The 22,230-nt window shown below is 39.1% G+C and overlaps 3 protein-coding genes across 4 annotated transcripts in view; 1 reads left to right on the top strand and 2 right to left on the bottom strand.

The window, feature by feature from the left end:
• Positions 1-3: 3 nt before the first annotated feature.
• Positions 4-4,470, bottom strand: LOC102228996 (beta-2-glycoprotein 1-like). Its single transcript, XM_005807883.2, has 8 exons — positions 4,324-4,470; positions 3,769-3,945; positions 2,937-3,033; positions 2,718-2,794; positions 1,678-1,866; positions 1,324-1,503; positions 860-1,057; positions 4-470 (listed from the first exon to the last, which is right to left on the bottom strand). Exons 1-8 carry the CDS (start codon positions 4,385-4,387, stop codon positions 406-408), a joined length of 1,047 nt encoding a protein of 348 aa, XP_005807940.1. The 5' UTR covers positions 4,388-4,470; the 3' UTR covers positions 4-405.
• A 2,258-nt stretch (positions 4,471-6,728) lies between these two features.
• LOC102228737 (beta-2-glycoprotein 1-like) lies at positions 6,729-10,299 on the bottom strand. Its single transcript, XM_005807882.2, has 8 exons — positions 10,179-10,299; positions 9,918-10,097; positions 9,598-9,694; positions 9,440-9,516; positions 8,434-8,619; positions 7,554-7,733; positions 7,126-7,323; positions 6,729-6,961 (listed from the first exon to the last, which is right to left on the bottom strand). The coding sequence occupies exons 1-8, from the start codon at positions 10,240-10,242 to the stop codon at positions 6,852-6,854; spliced, it is 1,092 nt and encodes a 363-aa protein (XP_005807939.1). The 5' UTR covers positions 10,243-10,299; the 3' UTR covers positions 6,729-6,851.
• A 2,557-nt stretch (positions 10,300-12,856) lies between these two features.
• The window catches only part of prkca (protein kinase C alpha), a 141,039-nt gene continuing 131,665 nt past the window's right edge, over positions 12,857-22,230 (top strand). The window contains exons 1-2 of one of the 2 annotated variants that reach the window (XM_023334318.1): positions 12,857-13,251; positions 16,145-16,176. In XM_023334318.1, coding sequence (XP_023190086.1) covers positions 13,085-13,251; positions 16,145-16,176 — 199 coding nt within the window. In that variant the 5' untranslated portion in view covers positions 12,857-13,084. The remainder of the gene's footprint in view (positions 13,252-16,144; positions 16,177-22,230) is intronic. The other variant, XM_005807880.3, reaches the window with a different exon arrangement.

The following is a 22,230-nucleotide window of genomic DNA, read 5'->3' as shown; positions in this document are numbered from 1 at the left end:
GTATTGAATGATAAAAATATTCCAGTTTTTTAATTAATCTTTTTTTTCTGTGCCACCATAAAAATAACACTTGTCGCCGTCCCTCGCCCCCCCACCCTGGTGCATTTTGTCTCACACTGTGTGTGAGATTGCAGATCATACTTTTATTAAGCAATAAAGTATTTATTGGATATTTTCATGCCCTCAAACCAGACCACAAATCTCAAAGGCGTGTGGCCAGAATGTCACCTTGGTGACGCACCATTCAAATGAAATGAAGTTCTGTATATTACATTTGAAGTTATATGACATAAATTAATAATAATATATTAAAAAAAAAAATCTCAAACAGATTTAAATCATCTTCTTTGCTTTGAAAGGTAGTGGAAATTTATGACAGCCTCAGGATAGAAAATATCGGCCACTTCAGCACTGGTCGATCTCTGATGGAAGTGAATTTGGCTTCAAGGTATACTCCAGCGCACTGGGTTCTGAAACAGCACACACAACAAATACACAGAGGAAGTTTGCCAATATCATGTAATATGCATGCAATATTACATCAAATAGACAGGTAGATACTGATTTAGGTTTTCACTTTAGGCACTGCAGAGTGTTGTCATGATAACATGCTATAAATTCAGACTGATTCTTCATATCTCTGCAGAAATAAAATGCTGCGTTTTATTGATTCATACTAACAGTAGCGTTCTATGTAACATCTGCTAAACCTCTGACTGTGTTACTGAGAAAACATTTTGGAGCCAAGTGTTCTCGTCAGTTTGAGTCAAAACATTATGACTCGACTACAGCTTTTTGTTCAATTCATTTTTTTTTTTATCTTTCATATTTTTAATTTTGGTAATAAAATGGCTCGTACCTTCAAAGCATTCGGGGATGTTTAGCGTTCCATCGATGCACTGGGTCGGCACGGCATAACCACATTTCATGGCTTGGTTCATGCAGTAGACAGAGACAATGTCTAGGTGTAAGACACGGTTCGGCTCGAAGTTTTCCATCCAGATTTTCTTCCCGTTGTGCAAAATTCTTGCTCTTTGTATGTTAACAGAACACGGAGCTGGAGGGGGGGGAAGAGTACAGCATTTAAAAAAAAAAAACATTTGGTAAAAATAAAGATTGATCATCTTTGTGTTATTAATTGATCAGCACAGAATATTTATGTTATGTAAAAAATAAAAAAATAAAGTGCTAAGCCAATGGCTAAAGTTTATGATTGCAGTAAAGATGCAAACTCAAACAAAACCTGAAAAAGAAAACAGCTATTTTTATTCTGCACATTTTGGATTTTAATGGTTTATATTTTGTGATTCCCTACAGAATTACCTTTGCAAGATGGCTTTTCAGACCACCTTCCATTATTCTGGCAGACCACCTCCATATTTCCTTCCAGCACATATGGACTCTCGCAGCCATGCTTGACTTTTTCCTCGTAGAAAAACTCCCTCTTCTCATTGTTTGACAGGTAGCCTCTTTCAATGCTCTCTGGCGGAGGGCAGGTCACCACTGTGAAGAAACACAGTCGTTTACTCTATTTTTTTTTTCTTTTATTTGCCAGGAAAATGTAAATAAACTTTCATAAACTTTTAATGTAATTGGGTTGTACTAAAACCCAAATAGTACATATTTGGGTACTAATATGTACTATTTTTACCACCATATTTTACCACCTTCTCCTACCTTGACACTCTGGTGTCTTGGTCCAGGTACCGCTGGCGGTGCACTCTGCAACCGGGTTGCCGACAACTGCGTACGGGGCATTGCAGAGATACGTCGCCGTGAGGCCGTAATTGGCCGTGTTTCCTCTGACCACCTTGTCGTAAATGACCATTCCATACAGTGGGACAGGAGCGAGACCGCAGGGTACAGCTACCAAGACAAAAACAACAAAACCCCATCAGTTTCAATTTTTCTTCCCATCTTTTGAATAAAACATTTCAAATATTTTTATATGGATATACAGTTGAAATCTACGTAAAAAAAAAAATAGTGAATCACATTGGGGGGTTGTGGGAGCATTAGTATTAGTGGCCCTTTAGGCTCTAAACTTGTCCTTGTAGCAAATTTGTAGGGTAATTTGCAAAGATAATGACGGCCATTTTGAAAATATCATAGGGGGCTTTTTTGTTGCGAGATACTTATTCACCTTGCTCTCAGCTGTATTCGTTTGCTGTCATTGAAGGTACTGGGACTGAGTCTGTGTAATATCACAATAATTGTTTTTATGAATGAGATAAAAGCAATTAAATTCCTTTGACATGCTGCACCTTGTCTCTTCCTTTAACTACAGTCCTAAAGCTTACATTGATGTCTGTTGTGTGACTGAAAGATAGGGGAACAATAGTGCATTTGCTTTGGGAAAACATCTTCGGAGAACATTTACAAATGTGTTTCACATATTCCTAAACTTTACTCTGTTCTGGAGAAACGTCTGTTTGAGACACACTGATTATTACACAAAACTCTTGTGTTTTTTTCTTTTAGATGAACCTTTTCAGTATTCAATCAATGTTCTTTCCAGATTCGTTCAAAAATCTTCAGTCATACGCAAAATTCTACTGATTTAATGCTATAAAACATGCATATGTTGCTTTTTGTCATTTAAAAATGCCTCAAAAAAGACCTACAGTAAAATATTGTGGTTTATTTTCTGTATTCAAATCCTCACCACATCCCTAAATGCATTAGATGAAGTGAAATGACTTTAAATAATTACATACGGATGCACTCTGGTGCAGGGGAACTCCACGTCCCGCTGGATTGGCACACTGCTGAACTCTCTCCAGTCATCATATACCTGTTCAACATGGTATTTAATCAACAGGGTAAAAGTATATATATATTTTTAACCCACCCCCAGCTTTTTATGTACAGTTTATGATATACAATATAGATTATTTGCACACACACAACATAAAACATGTTTTCTTTTTGTTTACCCTTCATGGCAGGTGTAGTTGATTGTACTCTGGTACACTGTGTCCTCATAAAACACTTCGCCATTAGTGACTAGTTCAGGATGTGGACATTGTTTTGCTGCGGGAGAAAAGATGAAAGGAAGTTATGTTCTACTTAGCTGTCAGACATTATTGATGATTATTAAAACAGTTAAATGTAAGTTTACTCGTGTGAGGCATGAAATTATGCAATTCATAATAAAGTTACAAGCAGTGACTTACAATCCTGTTTGTATGATGAACCCATTCTAATATTTAAACTGTCCCACCTTTTGTCACTTTACAAGCACAGACTGCTATGATTTTATTGAGATTTTATGTGAGCTAAAATAAAACAAATATTTCAGTGGTTCAGATCAAAGCATGCTGATTTCTTAGAGTGGTCTAGTCAAAGTCCAGAGCTAAATCTTATTGATAATCTATGGAAAGACTTGATGAAATGATGACCACATAGACTAATCATTGAATCTGTCTTAAATTGAGTAAAAAAAAGAAAAGAAGGGTAAAATTGTTAGATTATATCTTGGTCCAAAACACTAAAGTTCTGGGTTTTGACACAACAACATGAGAAAAAGGAGTTTTTAAATGTTTCTTCAAAGTACTACAAGTAAATATTTCATATTTTCCTTGACATTTGCAAACTTGCAGTTCTTAATTTGCATATGTCCAAGTGAAAACTCTTGAGTCTACTAAAACTATGGAATATTTCATCTGTTTACTTCAAAATCTCTGTGAATTTTGTTTCACTGGTAATTACAAGAACTATTACTAGACATTTCTGCCATATTTAATAGAAAGAAAATAAGACACGCACGTATGCACTTTAGCTTGGTGCTTGTCCACACGCCGTTCATGGTGCAAACAATCTTGCGTGGGCCCGACACAGGAGTATATCCCTCTTTACAGGACAGGGCTAACTCCTCACCGGGACTGGAGAACCTCTGGATCCCAGACATCTCAATGTTCCCGCTCAGTTCAGGCCGGGAACAAACTGGAATTAGTCAGTTATTTCAACGAAAGTTGTGTATCGGCCTAGACTTAGTAAGCTTAGGTAAAAAACAACCCGATATATTTACATTTTCCAACTATGTAAGTAGAACTTAACAGATGTCCAAAACTCTTTAAATACGAAGTAATATAAAATGTCACTTTTCTTCCCCCCTCAAATTACTATTGACAGAACAAAACAACTGTTGGACTACGAAATGTTTTCACTGACTTTAACTCAGAGCAGTGTTGAGAAAAATAGTCATCGATCAACACAAGCGATAAAATGTTTCTCCAAAAGTCCATAACAAAAGTTGAAATCCTTAAAACAAACTCGGGTGACTTTTCATTCTAGGATGTGCGAAATGAAAAGAAGTCATACCATTAGGTTGGGATGTCACTGTCGTCACAAGCAGACCAGAGCACAGCAGAAACAAACGCTCCATCTTCTGAAGAGACGGACGGACAATCTCCTTCTCCCCTGCTGTCTGCCTTCGGCTTCGGGTGCGGACTCTTTGCCCCACTTTCGGCTGTTTGTGTTTCTCTCAGGGCAAACAGACAAGAGCAGCGTGAAGCAACTCCTTCAATAAGAGTTTGGAATCCTTTCAAATGTTTCCAGGAAGTCACACACACACACACACAAAAAACCAGATGTTGAAATTCCAACACAAAAACTCAAGTTCCCCCCCCCTCTATGTCTTCCATCCATCCATTTTCTGTTCACCCTTTGCCCCTAATGGGGTCGGGACCTCTATGTCTTTGTGGTCTTTTTTTTTTTTTTGGGAATTTTTCCCTCCTTTTAACTTTTTCATGTCAGATGGATGTAAAATTGTGGATTGAATTTAAAGTCGCATGATAATATGATAAAATGATAATTCAATTCCAGTCAAATGCTTTTGTTGTCATGCAACACAGACTATCCTGCTGTTTCCAAGAGTTTACCCCCGGCGCCATCTTTAAAGGCCACAGCATAAACATGAATACGTAGATGACTACGGCAGGCAGTTTTACCATAAATCCAATTTTGTCTGTCTATTTGTAGTAACAGGTATCTAAAAATGCATTTTTCACTTGACAAAACTACATATTTATAGCAAGGAATTAATTTAAAAGTCGATTTTCTCCTTGTATTAGTAGTGATTTCTGGTTACATTTTAGTACTTTCATGGATTGAACTTTTTTGCCTTTTCTACTCAGATTTTCATGTTAAGTTGCACTTTATTTTGTTAAGTTTGTTATACTATCTTGAATCTGTTATTTTAAATAAAGACTAACAGAAAGATCACACAGTTCCTTTCATTCTTGATAAAACCTGCTTTTTCTTCTTATAACAAACAAACCAGACATAACAAGTTTGGGCTTCTTCAGGGAACAAAGTATTAAATTATGATTACAATTATCATCTAATATTATGTACAGATGTAATTCTAATATTAATTTAACACATGGAACCCTGGAGAAGTCCAAACTTGTTAAATCAGCTTTTTTATGTTTGGTATAAAAAACAACACAGAATTTATCAAAAAAAGAAAAGATAAATGGACTGAACTTGTGTAGTGCCTTGTTAATCCTTTAGACCACTCAAAGCGCTTCACACTACAGTCACATTCACCCACACACACATTTACACCGACATGCAGATTGGTGGGTAACTTGGGGTTGAGTGCCTTGCCCAGGGGCACCTCAACATGTGGCAGGAGGAAGCTGAAATCAAACTTACAACCTTCTGATCACAAGACGATCACTCTACCCTCAGAACCACAGCAAAAAAATAAATAAAAAATCCACTTTATGATCCTTTTGTTCATCTTTTTTTAAAACAATATAATGAGCCACATTTCACTACAAAAAAGTGTAATTTAACATAAAAAGTGAGAAATTGTTACTATTATAAGAAGAATTTAAATTCTTAAATTAATATGCTGCTATGAATATTGAGCTGTGTGTTGTTGCGCCATCTACCATTCAAAAGGCAAAGGGCTGTTTTTAATTTTTTAAGCAATTCCTGCAGTTTCTTGAACCCTTTTGGGGGTAATTTACATCGACCAATTGACCTAACCCACATGTTTTAGGAGATGTGAGGGATAACCGGAGCACCCTGAGAAAACCCACACAAGCACTGGGAGAACACGCAAACTGCACACAGCAAAGATCTGACACATCCTCTCTGTGAGCTGCAGCGCTAACCACTGCATCACCGCGCTGCCCACTTTTTTTTTCCATTTCAAATTCATCTTAACATTTGAATGTTTTATTGAATTGGGTCAGGAAGGGATCTGTTTCTAGTTGGTTAATGGGGGCTGGAGGGAGATGAGGGGAAACTTGCCTTTCTAAAATTTCTCGATGGTGAAAGCGAGCTTCCCGTATACAGAGTCTACTGACCGCTGTGTGACCAACACAAGTGTGGTTCCTCTGTTGCAGGTCTTCCACCTTCTCCAAACACTTTTTGCTTAGTTTTCCCTTCTTTGTTCTTTTCCGTCGTTCTTTTTCAGAGAACATTTTTCCAATTGGCTGAATTAGACACATTCTTGACTTTCCTTCACTTTTTGTTTTTCGGTTTCTTCAAACGCAGAGCCCTTCGTATCTTTTTCCAGCCATTCGAGGCTGCTTCCAGCTTTAATTTAGGTATGAATTTGTTTTGTTGCACGCTAATGAAAAAAATAAATGAACTGATTATTTGGAAATAACCCTGTATTTGTGCATTAAACTGAAATGTACTTTGCAACCATTTCGCATTAGATGTCCACAGCTTCCATTTCTTTCAACATTTGATTAACGCACATTTTCTAGGTTTGTTTTAATCAGCTTGCATTTATTTATTTATTGCCAGTCTAAGTGAACAGCAAACAAAAGCAGGGAACATCAAGAAGGCATCCCATGTCTTCCTCAGTTCGTGGCGCCGTAAGTTGCTCACGCAGGGTTTGGGGGGCTTGTTGGGTTTGCGGCGGGTGGTGCCACGCACGCTCTGATTTCTGACGGAAGGTTTTTAGACCTTAGGTTGTACTCGATTTTGCCCGGTTCTATAAGTCAAAGGGAAGAAAAGCAAGACAAACACAGAAGCATTCTGCTGTTATCTAGGGGATGAAACATCTCTAGGACATTCGAAGAAGCTTTTTCCGCTGGTTCCATTGCCAGTCGACTGGACCAGTTTTAAGTAGAGCTCATCCAGCTGGCATCGACTCACGTTCGTAGCAGTCCGGGATGGGGAGGTTTCCGTCGTTACAGGTGCTGGCCACGGGGTAGCCACACTTTTCAGCTTTGTCCTTACAATAGAAGGCGACATGCTCGCCATGGAGCACTCTGTTTGGCCTCAGGTCCTCAATCCAGATCTTTCTGGCATTGTAGAAGATGCGCCCTCTTTTGATTCCAACTTCGCAGGGAGCTGGGTTAAAAACAAAAAAAATAAAAAGCTAAATATTTTCACCTGACAGAGAAAACTCTCATTTTTAGGAAATATATATATATATAAAAAACAGCATTAGTTTTGCAGGTGAATGTTTTTGCTACGCCCGAAAGAATCAGAGACATTCTAGCGTAGGAATTTCTTTAGAGCAGAGTTCGATAAATATAGAGCAGAGGCCTGAAGTGAGATCTAATTTTCTCATGACTCACCCCTGCAGACTGGCTTTGATGACCAGTTTCCAGTGTTTTGGCACTGGATCTCAGCCTCACCCTCCAGGGTATAATGCTCATTGCAGGAATACTTAACCTTCTCCTTGTATCCGTGTTGCCTCATCACGGCGAACGTGATGACGCCATTTGGTATGCTTGGAGGAATGGGGCAGCTCACATCTGTAACGACAACAAGAAGGATGGTTTCATTAGAAGGGTGGTATTTTGTATTTTCCAGGCCTATTGGGACATTTTATAGCACAATCAAGTGCTATTTTAAGTCAAGTTAAAAGAAATTTGAATTTATAATTTAATGCCTTGAAATTGGGCCTCTGTCTACTTAAGAACTCCTGCTCTTTGTGAAGCTCCGCCTTCAGGAAGCCATCACAACATCACTCCTCTTATGAATCCTCGAACAACTCGTTTTTCAAGCATTGCACTGAGAAGTGGCTCGTATAATGAGCCCAGCAGATGCGCAGCTCCACCAGGTGTTTGCTAATTGCGGTTGGCTAGTTTGAAGGAGCTCTGTGAAGCGGAAAATCGGAAACTTGTAAACTGCAGCTCGGAGAAGGAGCTTCATCCTCAAAGGCGGGGCTAGGTCCACCCAGGCGCTTTGCGCATCTGAACCGTTGCCATGGGTGATTAAAGGATTTCTCAAACACGTATGAAAGAATCAAAGCAACACTCCAGGTATGTTTTGGATGAGGGAATAACATTAGGACATGATGTAAAGCTCAAAAGAAGTTGATGTTACATAATACTGCCGCCTTTAAACAACACAACTCTGACACGTAAGTAAAGAAGATGAAGAAGAAAATAAATCTTGCATGCAATACCACACAATTCAGACGATATTCATACATCACAAGTCTGGATTTACCTCGACAGACCGGAGGTTCGGTTGCGGTGCCATCAGCCATGCAGGAGCCTCTCTCGTAACTCGGTGCTTTGGGTGGGTTGCACTCGTACGACCAGCCTTGTCCATAAATTGTTGACGTTCCTGTAGCGGCCTTGTCGTGGACAATCCTTCCCTCTCTTGGCGGCTTGGGCAGAGGACAGTTCACGCCTGCGGGATCACAATCAGAACTTGGTATGGCGATATCCATGTCATGAGTGAAAAACATAAAAATAAGTTCTAAATATTTGAAATCTGCTTGGCCTTTTGTTGCTGTGGTGCTCCTCAGGGCTCAGTCATTGGGGCTGCTCTTTTCTTTCTTGACCAATTTTGAAATATATTCATATTGGCATCGATTTTCAAGCAGGGGATTCTCAAATGTACAGGCCCTTTGCTATGAGTCGGAGAAAATCAGCAGATAAAGAGTGGGCTATCACAAGAAGCCAAATAGTTGTCGTCCATGTCTTCGAAAACGTCTGTGGGTGTTCTGGGTTTAGAAACATTGCCAGCATAACTTTCACACCTTTGTAAATATCCTTTAAACGGTTAAATGGGGATTAAAAAAAAAAAAGTATTATTTGATTAATTTGTCGTTAGTCAAGTCAAGTTTATTTGTGTAACACATTTCAGCCACAGGGTGCAAAGTGCTTTACACCATAAAAACATGATACAGTATCCAATTATGAAACGAGCAATAAGCGCTGCATTTTGTCAAACGTCAACATCGAAATCATCATCAAAAATGTTGCTCAGTTTTCCACTTACTTGGAATCAAAGTAAGGTAGGGGTTTTTAGCCTTGATTTAAAAGAACTCAGTTTTTCAGCAGTTTTCCGGAAGTTGGTTCCAGATTTGTGGTGGATTTAAAAACTGAACCCTGCTTCTCCGTTACACTCGATATCGTTTTATAGGAACGCGTTAAACCGTAGTGTTCAGTCTGGGCCTTTTTAAATGCCGAAACAAAGTCGGCAGGGTCTGGATAACTTGTGTTACCTTTGCAGAGAGGAGGTGGATGACTCCAGGTGCCATCGTGTAAGCACCTGCTTTCATTAGCCCCTAACATCACGTACCTGAATAACGACAAGTATGCATTTCCGTAATAGTCTGCAATCATAATGTGGGAGAATTTATATGTATTTTTTTGTTCTTACCCGTCATCACATGAGAAGTTGAGCACGCTCTTAAAAGGAGCCTCTGTCCTCCCTTTTGCAAATGGCTGCAAAGGCCTGGGTATCTGGCACATCTTGGCTGCGGAAAAGAAAACCACCACCTCTATTAGACGTCTTCACGACTTAACAATACGTCATCTTGAAAGATCACCATCAAGTTTCTTTTATTCTATCATGATTGCTTTTGTTGTTTGGTACACAAAACGGCATTCGGACTTCATCAATTCGCTTCCCGCTCGCTGTTTTCAAGCTCTGCAAGACGCCAGCCACAGGATTTAAAAAAAGCAGAAGCCTCGACTCACGGGAACACGCCAGGTTTGCCGGCGTCCATTCCCCCGTCGCCGTGCAGGTTATCCTGGGAGGCGTCGCCGTTGACGGCGAGTAGCCCTGCTCGCACGAGAGGCTCACGTCTTCTCCGATCTCAAACACGCGCTTCATGGAGGAAACATCAACGCCGTCAGAGACGCGAGGCCGGCCACAAACTGGTGGGAGAAAAAGGGAAGAACGTGACGCCAAGCAGGAGAAATTTAACTTGGGCCGAGTTACAAATTTTGCAAATGTACCTTTTGCAGGTGTTACGGTTGTAAATATGGCTGCCAGGCTGAGAAGCAGCAAAGTGGGATCCATCTTCTTTGGAGGTGAAATCCGCTCTGTGTTCCCCCCCTGCAGCCACTGGATGAGCGCCTTTTGGATTCTGGCTGCAGAGACGGCCTCCTCCAATCAGATGCAACCTCAGACCGCTATTGATTGAGCACAAAGTTCACATGCGGCGTGCATACAGCCGTATTTGACCAAATGTTGATAGATAATCTCGATCTGGTGGGAGAGCAAACGGCAGGCATCTTATCAAGTGCAAATGAAGAATAACTGCATCGCAGAAATGGCAAACAAAAAAGGAGTTGGTTTTTTTTTTGCTGTGAAAACTACGAGTTAAACAGAGAAATCATCCAACGTATACGTTTCATGAGCTTGTTTGTTATCGGTTACAGCCCGTGTAGTTTCAGACCTGCAACTTAGAGAAGAAAAAAAACCTAGAATCTGGTGCTATTTTATTTGACTTCTTTCCCTATAAGTTCTTAAAGGTTGTTGGATTGTCCCCCGTGTCGCTCTGTGTGTCATTTCTAAATATTTGTCTTCAGTGAAACAAGGGAGAGGACCCTCCATGTCAGTGAACTTTGTGGGAATCCGAGTCAGTAAATGAAACACAAACACAAACTGAGTTTATTGGTGCGGCACGTTGGAAAAAAAAAAAAAAAAAATCTATAAAGCTTAGAAAAAAAAGCTGTGCAAAAATGATTTGAATTTAGGTTAAAACTCAGTTAACAGGATGGTACGAAAATCCCCCTTTCTGCTGTTATGAAACTCACTCCACGGCTTGTGTATAAAATATTGATCGACTTATCAATCTGTCAGATAATGCACTTCTTCTCTTGCTTCTGCTTTGGTTCATTTGGGAAATGCAAATTTCACCTTGTTAGCAAAAAGGAGAAAGAGAGGAAAAAAAAAATCTAAAGGTATTTATATTTATTTCAAAATCCCAAATTATTTAGAGCAGCATTAATAAACTTGGGTTATGTATACCAAGATGCAGATTTAACCAGTGAAGCAAAAAGAAAAGAAAATTGGGTGTGGACGATAAGAAACGCCTATAGGGGCGCTTTGCTAGAGGGGGCGCCAAATCGATAGTGTAAAAATTCTTTCTAGTCTGCATTTTCTGTACTTAACAGCTATTTGTGCAAATGATGTGATCTATAAGAGAAGCACCTTCATTTAACATATTTGTACCATCTTTTGAGAGATTTTCTGATCTAATTTCCAATCAGAAACATTAGTTGAATGTTTTTTTGTTTGTTTGTTTTTGCAAAGGCCCAGATTTAAGGGAAACAAACGTTCAGGCTCGCTCTTTACCATCGAAGCCTGAACCATGAACTCCACTTATGTAAAGTACGTTGGACCTGTTTTACTTTACAACAAAGTCAAAGCTCACGGTTCCGTTCCTTTCATTTGGCATCATCTCATATCTTAAATTAGCCTTCGGCATTCAAAGCCGTGCTGACATATAGTTGTGGTAATATTGCATCGTGCTCAGGGCTTCAGCATATTTCCATAAAACAAAAGAAGCAGTGAGAAATATTCCAAACACTTTTTCACACGGTAATAAAAAAAAAAGAAAAAAGAAGAGGTGGGTTCTATTTCCTGTTGCGGTGGGGAAAAGCAAAATGAGTTCTTATCCACAGGACAGGTAATAACTTCGATATTTTCTCACTGATGTCACGTGTATCAGAAAGAGTGTGCAACGCCATGTTTTCCCACACGGTGACGCCTCCAGCCTCGGTTCGTCCAGCGGGACCCGAGGCCTCCTCCCTCCCACGGCGGATCCTGTTGCGTGACATCAGCCGGAGCGAGAAAGGAGGAAGAGCCGCCGTGGGAGAGTCAACTGACGCAAAAGCACACAGGTCCACGAGCGGAAATTGTTTTTTTTTTTTTTTCAAAATAAATCGCAAAGAAAAGAAAAAAAAAAACAAAAACAAAACAGACATTTGTGAAAATTGAGGGAGGGCGAGAAAATAGCTGCAGTTGTTCCGTTCATATGTGAATAGGTGGATTTTCAGAAGGTTTATTTAGATTAGAGTTCAGAGGTTGCTTTGTTGGGCTTTCATGTTTTGTATTTCAGAGGATTTTATTTATTTATTTAAAAAAAAAAAAATCAAAGCAGGGAGATTAAAAGCTGCAGAGATGAAGGCTAACGCACAAACATGGACCTCAAAGGTGCTTAAATATGGATTCATTGAAACACATTATGCTGCATTAGATTTTAACACCTGATTAAATTTTCACAGGATCAAATTTAACAGTTGAACATAAAGAAAACATGTTGTAGTCTTCATATATATATATATATATATATATATATATATATATATATATATATATATATATATATATATATATATATATATATATATATATATATATATATATATATGGTCTTCTATTAACATTTTCTGTGTTTAGCAGTTGTTTGTGTAAATGATGTGAGCCATAACAGACACAGTCCTATAATGTTTCCCCCTGGCGGCAGGAAATGTAAAGGGTTACATTTATTGGAGCTGCCAATAATTTTAGGGAAGCCAATTTGTTTCTTGTAACTTCAAAAAAAAAGAGAAGTGCTGCACATTTGATTTGAAAGGACTCAGAGGAAGCAGGGAGTCTCACTGCTGCCACCTTGACGGATCCGCGCTGTCAGTGCCAGTGGAGCAGCGACAGGCAGGGAAATCCCTCAGACCCAGTAGGTCCAGTGTCTCCAGTCAGGACCGCCGCTTCGCTTTCTGGCTCGGCACTGACAAGCGCAGACCCGTTCACTTCGCACTGAGGAAAGAGCCCGAACACAGCAGGAAGCTTTTGCATTGATTTGTGTTATATATATATATATATATATAGAGAGAGAGAGAGAGAGAGGAGGAACGCGATGGCAGATGCAAGTTTTAACGAGTCGTCCACGGCGGACGTAGCGAACAGGTTTGCTCGAAAAGGCGCTCTGAGGCAAAAGAACGTCCACGAAGTCAAGGACCACAAATTCATCGCCAGGTTCTTCAAGCAGCCGACTTTCTGCAGCCACTGCACCGACTTCATCTGGTAAGCTCCTCCGCTCCGTCTCCCACCTCCATCCCGCCTGTTGCACATAAATCGAGTAACTTCAGTCGAGTCCTTCCCTTTGCTCGGTGTGATGTAACTTCTGGGGGGTCGCGACACCTTTCCAAAGCCGCAATCCCCGCACGCCTTAAAAACACTTTCCAACGCGCCAGGGGATTGCTTGTGACTTTTTCTTTCTTTCTTTTTTTTCCTTTTTTTTTTTGCACTACTATTGAATGGGAGGAGTTGTTGCTTCTGGCTCGTTGAAAGCAATATTAATAGTAAACTGGAGGGAAAATATTCACTGAAGAATAGTTAGAATTCATGTCGGATTAGATCCTGTGTCAGATGAAATCAGCATTTCTCTCTCTCTCTCTTTCTCTGTCATGCAACAAAAATGACTTCACGAGAGTCTCCTGTGCATTAGACTCCCCTCCTTATCTTCATTCTTGAACAAACGCAGCTCCTGTGATTTTGGCCTCGGCCAAGCATTTAGGATGACTTACTTGCAACCATTCCATGCGTGCATTGCACACAGTGCAACCACTGAAGCCGCTGGTATTGAATGGCGATTTATTATTATCATTTTGTTTACCTTGTAGAAGCAGGCCCATGTGGAAAGCTCCATGTGTTCGTGTTGCACATTCTGGAAGAGGGCAGGACATTTAAAAAATTCCTGCCTTTTTAGTGGAACACTTTGGGTTCTCAGTTAAGCACTTTAAATTTTTATATATTTTTTAAATTGTATGTTGCTGAAGGCCCGCTCACATTTAAAGTACTATGTTCTTTAAGGTGTGTGTGTGTGTGTGTGTGTGTGCGTGTGCGTGATCTCATGCCTTTAATGCAGTGTGTCGTTGGCAGGCATACATGTGCCACTCCTTTTGAGTTCAGCATGCCGGCGATATGATTCAAAATGTGAAATCAAACAACTTTATTTTGAAAGGGAAAGCTCCCATAGTCACACACACACACACACACACACCCACACGCCCGCACACACACACACAAACGGAGGGAAGTAGGGGCTAGGAAGCCTGTGCAGACATGCACCTACAAGTCTTTATGTGGTTGTAGGACAACTAATTACAAGCCATGTGCATTTATTTGTTGTTTTAACAGTGTGATTATTAACTATGGTCATAAAAATAAAAATTAAAAAAATCCCAGAAAGCTTTTGGGTTTGGGGTTATGACGTAACCTTTAGAGAAGCGATGCCAATCTAGGCTTGACTTTTCCTTCTGCTGTATTGTTGATTATTAACTCAATGAGGGAGACAGCTAATGCTTTTAATACAACATAATGGTGCATCGAAGTAAATCAGAAAAGTTAATATGCTGATTTATTTCTGTAATTTAGTTCAAAAAGTCACATTTCTAGAAGTTAATAAACACAGTGGTGATTTTCAGTGTTTTATTTCTCTTCATTTTCACAATTGTACCTCATAGACAACGAGAATCCAAAATTGTGATTTAACAGAACATCGTAATTTTACATAAGCGTGAAATAATAAAAATAAAATATTTTTTTAAATGCAGAAATGTTCTGTGATGACCTGCCTCATAATATGGAAGGCTGCTGATGTGACATTTGTCCAGCTGATAGTCTCCATGTCCCTGCCTATTAGAGCTTCAAGAAGTCATTGTTAATGAAGATGGCTATTTAGAGTGCTTTCATGTATTTTAATGTAAAGTTGAGTGGAAGAAAAAAAGTGTGGTTTAAAAAATAAGTCAGATTCAATGAAAAGATTGTGAAGCAAAGATCACTCCAGTGTTTAGGGGAGATTCATGAGATCAGTAAAAAAAAAAGGCCTCTTAATATAGAAATTTCAGCCATGAATTACTGCATTAGTGCGGCGCGGCGTGGAGCGAATCGGTCTATGACTCTGCTAAGGTGTTAAAGTTGCTTTTGTATCGGCCTCCGACTCACTTGCATTGTTGAGTCTTTGTCTCTGAACGACTTATTCACACGGCCCAAATGTTTTTTTAAATACATTTTAGGTCAGGCCAGTTCACTGGTCAGTCAAAGACAGTGATACAATAATCATTAAACCAGGTAGACGTACTTTTATCAGTGTGGGCATGTTCCAAATACCGTTGGAAAAAAAAAAAAAGAAGAATGATTTTGGGTCACTGTGCACCAGTCCAGTTCTTTATCGTTGCTTCTCAGTCCTCTGAATGGCGTGCTTTTTTTCTTCCGCGTAACTTTCCGTTTGTACGCTTATGTGTGCGGTGTGAACATCCATCTTCTTTAGCAACAACCTTTTTTAAACTTGCCCTCCATGTAAATGGAATCAGCCGCTCTTTGCTAGACAACCGTCAAATGAGCAGTTTTCCACACGTTGGTCATGGAATAAAACTTTTGCTTAAAAATGAAAAAGTTTGTTCATTTGAATCCCCATTAGCTTTTGCTGTGACAATGGCTGCCCTTCCTGGGGTTTGCATAATAATAATAATAATAATAATAAAAACCCCATTTACTACAAAAAACAAGTACACACACTTAGTATAACATTAGCAACATAGCGTATTGATTCATAAATGTACAATTATAACGTCAAAATAGTTAACATATAAAATGGCCTTATGTAATATTTTAATTCTCTGAGAAGCTGAATTAGTTATAAGCCACAATCATCAAAATGAACAGAAATATACAGTATATATGTAAAACATAAAACACTGTTCAAATTGAATTACTCAAATCAGATTTTTATTCACTTTTCCAAATTTCTCAAGATGAAACTGTAAAAAATGGTCAAATTTCTGCAAAGCTCATGATTTAACAGCTGCGTCCTTGGAATGAATGCGGTGTGAATGGGTCCACGTGTGAATGAATACGTTATTCAGTGTTTTAAACAGTAAGAGCCATTCAAATCAGTCTCCTCTCTTTTTCACAGGGGATTTGGAAAGCAAGGATTCCAGTGCCAAGGTAAAAACTAATTGTTTGTATCTCTGTGTGTGTGTGTGTGTGCGTGTGTGTGTGTGTGTGCGTGTGCGTGTGTGTGTGTGTGTGTGAGAGAGACATTTAAGCTTTAAACGTGTTGCTATCTGTTTTGAAATTAGGCTCCTTATATGACTATGTCCATACATTTGGACTTGTTCTTTTTGATGCTTTTCCACTTTATTTCAAGCTATTTTGGCAAAGGGACGTGTGAATATCTGGTGGTAATGGGAGTGTGAGTTTGTTTTTCTTTGTTGTTACCTTGTTAAAAAAAAAAAAGAAGAATAGGGTCAAAGCTGAATTGGGCCTGTTAGTCAGATTTTCCAGCACCGCACTAAGATCCAGATGCTGATTGTTTTCATTCAGATATTAGTCATGTGACCTTTGAGAACTCGTGTATTTGGCTTGTATTTTGTTGAGCTGTGTTCAGTTAATCATAAGAGGAATTGGAATTGAATTAGTTTTTAAATAGTCATGAGTGTCGTATAGAAGGGAACCTTCGTCAGAACATTTATTCATCATTTATTTCTGAAGAAATCTTTATCAAAGGAAAGAAATGGGTGTTTTGGTTTGGCAAAACCAAAAGATGAGACGGTTTCATTAAAACAGTGGGATGGAAAAAAGTGAAATGGAAGAAAGAAATACTGTAAAGCTGGAAAGTTTCCTCGCCACCACTCGGGTCTTTAAAGCTGGGTTTTATATCAGCTTAAGTACGCTAAACCTCAGAAGTATTTATCTAATGTGGAAATCCTTAGGCTTGCCAAAATCAGAGTCTGCCTGGAAGTGTCCCCAGATGAATCACTTACTGTACTTATAAATAAATTCAGTTGAGAGGAATGATTTAATACAATATTACATCTGTAATTTTTCTCATCCATAAAGATTACTATTCAATATTTTATCCTTAAAAAACCCCAACAACACTATAGTGAGAGTATAGTTACGTTTTCAGTTTTTCTATTCTATTAAAAAGTTCTCATAATTTTTATTTACATTCGTGCTTCCTTTTTTGTTGCCTGGGTGGTGTACCGTATGTTGCTCTCGCGTTGTTTTTCATTTCGCCACACATCTTACCATATCTGAAAACACATTTTACATGGGTCAAAATACAAAGATACACAACAAATTTTGCTAAAACTTTGAGCGCTTCCCCATATGCGTAGCAGGACAGCCTTAACCCATTTTGTATAGTTTCTGTTTATTGGGATCAAAGGTGACGTATTTAATGCTGTCCTACTGCGTCAGGACAGAGTATGTTTCTGTTGCAGTATGTTTTCCGTACTTGATGATTGTCATCTGGGGACAAATGTTTGTTGCTGTACACACAGTGGCCAAATAATTGGTCAAATTAGTATTTGCTTAATTAATGATAAATTAGGTCGGGCTGATATTAGTTGAAGTCGCTTTAAGCATTCGGCATGCCGAGTTAAGTTAATTTTCATTGGTGCAGACAGAGCATGTGCATAGCATAGCATGACTTTAGATAATGTTTTTATTGGGATTCTCTGCAGAAATTCAGCAGCATGTGTAATTTCTAAAATAATATCAATATTTTGGTGGACATATCAATTAGTCAAGATGTTCAAATAATCTGTGGAAGCCTGGCTTAGTTTGAGGTTGCATTCTTATTTGGCACAGTATCAGAAGCATAGAAAGTAGAAGCACAATAATGTCAATTATTGACATTAGTATTAATAATAACTGTGAGCAATGGTGTATTTACCTGAAAGTTTATGTGGAATTAAATCTTAAAAGTTGCAACGTATTTTAGGCTTGGGCTGGAGTGAGAATGATGTGATGTTGAGGATTTCGATGTTCAATGCTAGGATAAACAGAAATTTTTATCCTTTAGTTGCGCTGTTTGCTCACGTAGACCTTGCAGTCGACTTTTTATGGCTTGTGTCTCGCTGAATGTGTTAAAACAGTGTTACTTTTATGACAATCTGTTATGGCAACAGATCCAACATCTGTCATTTGATGGGCAACAACATGTGCAAAACCATAAATTTAACAAAAAATCTTTAACTAGGAAAAATGCAAATGCAAAAACTGGCAATCAAAATCACATTACATTCTCTATTATTTCGTTCCAAAAAAATACACGGCATGCAGTCATGAATTCAGCTTCCAAAAAGCTGAACTTATGAAAGAAAAGAAGGCCAAAATAGTCTCAAATCATCCAGCTGACCAGCAGTGTGGAGCAACTACCTCTCTATGGAATGATTCGTGGATGCTTTCATTAAAAACATTTTCTCTTGAAGACAAAGCAAAATTGAAAACTTTAGACGTCAACGATTCGCAATCAGCTTTCTTCGGAACGAAAGCGAGCGAGACGTCCAATCATCCACTCATCACGCAGTCAGACGTGGACGGTTCATTGCACCATGCGTGTGTCCTCTGAGGCACGCATCATGGAAATGAAATTGTAAATTATCATGCCTATTAGCCCGTGCGAACATTTAAATGTGACTATTCCCCCCCCCCCCCCCCCCGAGGCCTGACTGCTAACAACTCGACGCCCACGCCTTCGTGTGATCCGCTCTCACAGAAACGGAGAAGCAACCTTCCACTTGAAACCAGTCATGAATCAGTCTGAGGTGTTTAGAGTGTTGATAAACCAGCATGTTTTTTTTTCTTTTTTCTTCCTCCCTCCCCACAACCTGACATTATCGTCAGCGCGTCCCTGAGCCCACTCCTCTGCCTTCACAGTTAGCTCTCGTCGTCACAGCCACAGCTTTCGCTACCACAAACAGAGATTCTGGAAGGACGGCGTTTTTAAAGAAGCGGACACAGAAGACGATTTTCCTTTTACCTTCGACACTAATGCACCAGCAAAGGCCGTCTCTCTCCTTTTTTCTTCTCTCTCCTCTCTCTTACCCCCTCGTATCATAAATCAATGCCCTGACCTGTTGCATAAATAATAATCCTGCCTTATCGAGATGAAGGTGATTAGTTACACTGAAGCTATTCGAAGAGAGAAAGGTCCCTGTTTTATAACGTGTGCTAAGCTATCAAATATTAAACTTACGATCCCATAAAACGAGGGTCAGGTTCTCCAGCAGAGTCGGCCTCTTAGTCACCGCTTGAATGACAAAGTGATACCGGAGAAATGGAGAGTGGCATTTCTATAACTACAGTGACATTTAATTTGTCAGCCTTGCAAATGTCTCTTTTCCGAGAATAGGCCGAGGTGAGCAGTAATACACTATCGAGTGAGTTTTACATTGCAGTTAAATGAATGTCGTACTTCTGAAAGAAATGCTGAAGCGATGAATTCATCTCTCGGTTTAACAGCAGGAAATGAGGACTGAGCGATAAATCGATTTGATCAATTTATCAATATTTCTTTTTTTAGTCTCTGAAGATTTAATTAAAGGAAAATCATGGGTTTTTTTCACCAGTGAACTCTTTGGGTCACCATAGGTTCTGGGCGGCCATCTTGCTTCACGAGCGTGTTTTACAGCCACTTATTTGGACTTTGAATTCAGGTCAGCTCTACGACAAATGTTAGGGCCAGGTTTTTTTTTTTTTGTTTTTTTTTTTTAAATTATGAGATTAAAGTTGCACTATTACACGAATAAAGTTATAATCAAAGGAGAATAAGGTCGTGTGAACTCACACATGAAAAAAAAAATAATAATAGTAATCCTCAATCTTTTAGCAAATAAATAACTAAACCACTTTATCAAATTATTATCAGTTTAAGCGATTGTGCAAGCAACTGCCTATTTCAAAGAAAGAATCACGTGAATTGATCGAGTCATGTCGGATTTTTTTTTTTTTTACAATAAATTAACTTCTTTCTCGTAATTTAAAGACTTTTTTTTCTAGTAAGATTGCGTCTTCTTTCCTGCTAATATTATGACTATGTCTTCATAATTAAATAAAAACGGTCAAAGTCTGACCCTTACACTCCGCCGTACTTCTCATAGAAAGGAGGATTGAAATAAAAGTCACTTTTTGAAAATATTTTTTAGAAAAGAAAGCGAGCAAATAAAAGAAATCGAAGTCTTGGTATGAAAAAAATCTAGAGTTATCAATTCTAGTATATGCCGAGGTTTGAAATGCAATCCACAGAAGCACTTTAAATATGTTATTTTGGGCATTTTTTAAGTTCATGTGATCACGTTGAACCTAACTGTAACATTTCATGCAAACTGTAACGAATTGATCCGTAAACTAACTGGCAGAACGGACTGATTACGGAAGTAAACAGTCTTAATGAGGCGTTAGTAAAGTGGTTATAGATTAAGCTGCTGCTGGCTGTCATGATGCTGTTATAAAGAAAAACAAAAGGGCCTTGGTTCAGCTACAACATCACAAAAAGCGAAGAAACGGCAGCATAATAAACAACAACCTCTAAAATGTGTGAAAAGCCAACCTGGCACATTTTTGCCAACCTGGCAAAAATGTGTGAAAAGCCGTAAAATAAACACAAAGTTTTACAATAATCAACACATAATACTTTGCACAAACCACTTTGTCAAGAAATGACCACTTAGTCTTCTCCGTATGACACAGCACAAGGTGTGAGCAAGCAGACAGAGAGGAACGGTAGAAGATTCCTCTTTGAATGATCTCTCTAGATCCCTCAGGGAAATGAGAAATCCATAAACCAAGACGTGTCTAGAGAACCGTACACGTCCTGATTTTATCATGTATTTTGCTTCATTGTGTTGAAAGTGTTGATTTACAGAGGCCCAAAGATTTTTATCGAAAATGTGCAGATATTTCCAAGAGTCAGTAATGCTGTGTTCCCAGAGGCTTTGGGGGGCCCGCATCACCACACATCCTTTATCGTACTCACCAGTAAAGTGCTTTTCTATAATTGAACCTGCAGGACTACATGGACTATTTACTCTCAATAAGCTCAGGTTTAGGCTCTTTTAATCAAAGCCCAGATTTTGAGCAAAAGTCACAGGCAATACTTAGTGAATAGTCTTTGAGCTTTAGGATATTTTCTCGTCCTCGTGATTTGTGATGGCATGATAAACATCTTCTGTCGAGCTGTTTTCCTGTCGTCTTTTCCTGTGTTATAAAATTGCTTGAAAGACATGTTCACTTGTGTTACCCCTTTTTGGAGAATGATTAAGAGAACCAGGCTTTTGTTTCATGTGATTTGCACCACCAGGAGAAAGAGAAAGTCATGGATTGCTAATTTAGAAGCTCAGGCTAATAAAGAAAATGCTTTAGTTACATTTTCTTTAGAGAAATTAAGGGTGCCTTTAAGTTATGGGATTATGTCTGTGCGATTCGGTTTTAAGGCTTTTTTTTTTTACCGATCTTTGCCAGAAATGCAAACAAGTGCAGATGACTCCATCACTCTTCGACATGACTCTTAAAATAAAACGTCGCTGTCAATTTATTGTTGTGGAAACAAACAAACGGCGTTTGGAGATCGTATCTGTGCCCTGAGCGTCCGCCGTAACATTTGCGGCGGAGTCTTGTTTCAAGCGCCCGGCCTGTTGTGCTTGTGCGGCAGGATGTCTCCAATCACCATTTGGACAATGATGTAATACAGCCCGGCAATTTGTCCTCATGTCACTCAGCTGGTTTACCATCCAAATCTTGTTAAGATCACACTACGTCTGTGGAGACTTTGGCAGTTGGGGCTCTTTGGGGACCCAGACAAGGGGGTGGAGGGGATTTCCATTTAGTTTTTATTACTTGGTTTTATCAGAGTTTAATCCACTGGAGTTAATCCTGTTCTGTGACCTGAATCATATTCAGTCAGCTAAATGTATTCATAAGCAAGCTGCAGCGTTCAGCTGGGCCTCAGGCAGCCCAAGTTTTCGCAGGGTCAAGTGCTCTCCTTGTGGGCGTCCGTAGTCTATACTTACTGAGATAATATGTGAGAGCATTCACTTCCTGAGCAAGTTTTTTTTCTTCTTCTCCTCATACAGTCCTTTGCTGAGTTATGTTTTAAAGGACGGTGTAGATTGTGTTATTTTGTCATCACCGACCAATTTAAGAGGTAAATTTATGAACTCGTGTTTCAGTTGCAACGTAAAACAGTTGTGACCCTTGGATTTGATGTGTTTC

Source organism: Xiphophorus maculatus, chromosome 5, assembly GCF_002775205.1.
Source record: "Xiphophorus maculatus strain JP 163 A chromosome 5, X_maculatus-5.0-male, whole genome shotgun sequence".
Taxonomy (NCBI): domain Eukaryota; kingdom Metazoa; phylum Chordata; class Actinopteri; order Cyprinodontiformes; family Poeciliidae; genus Xiphophorus; species Xiphophorus maculatus.
The sequence above is the reverse complement of the archived record's forward strand: the minus strand, read 5'-3'. Positions and strand labels throughout refer to the sequence as shown.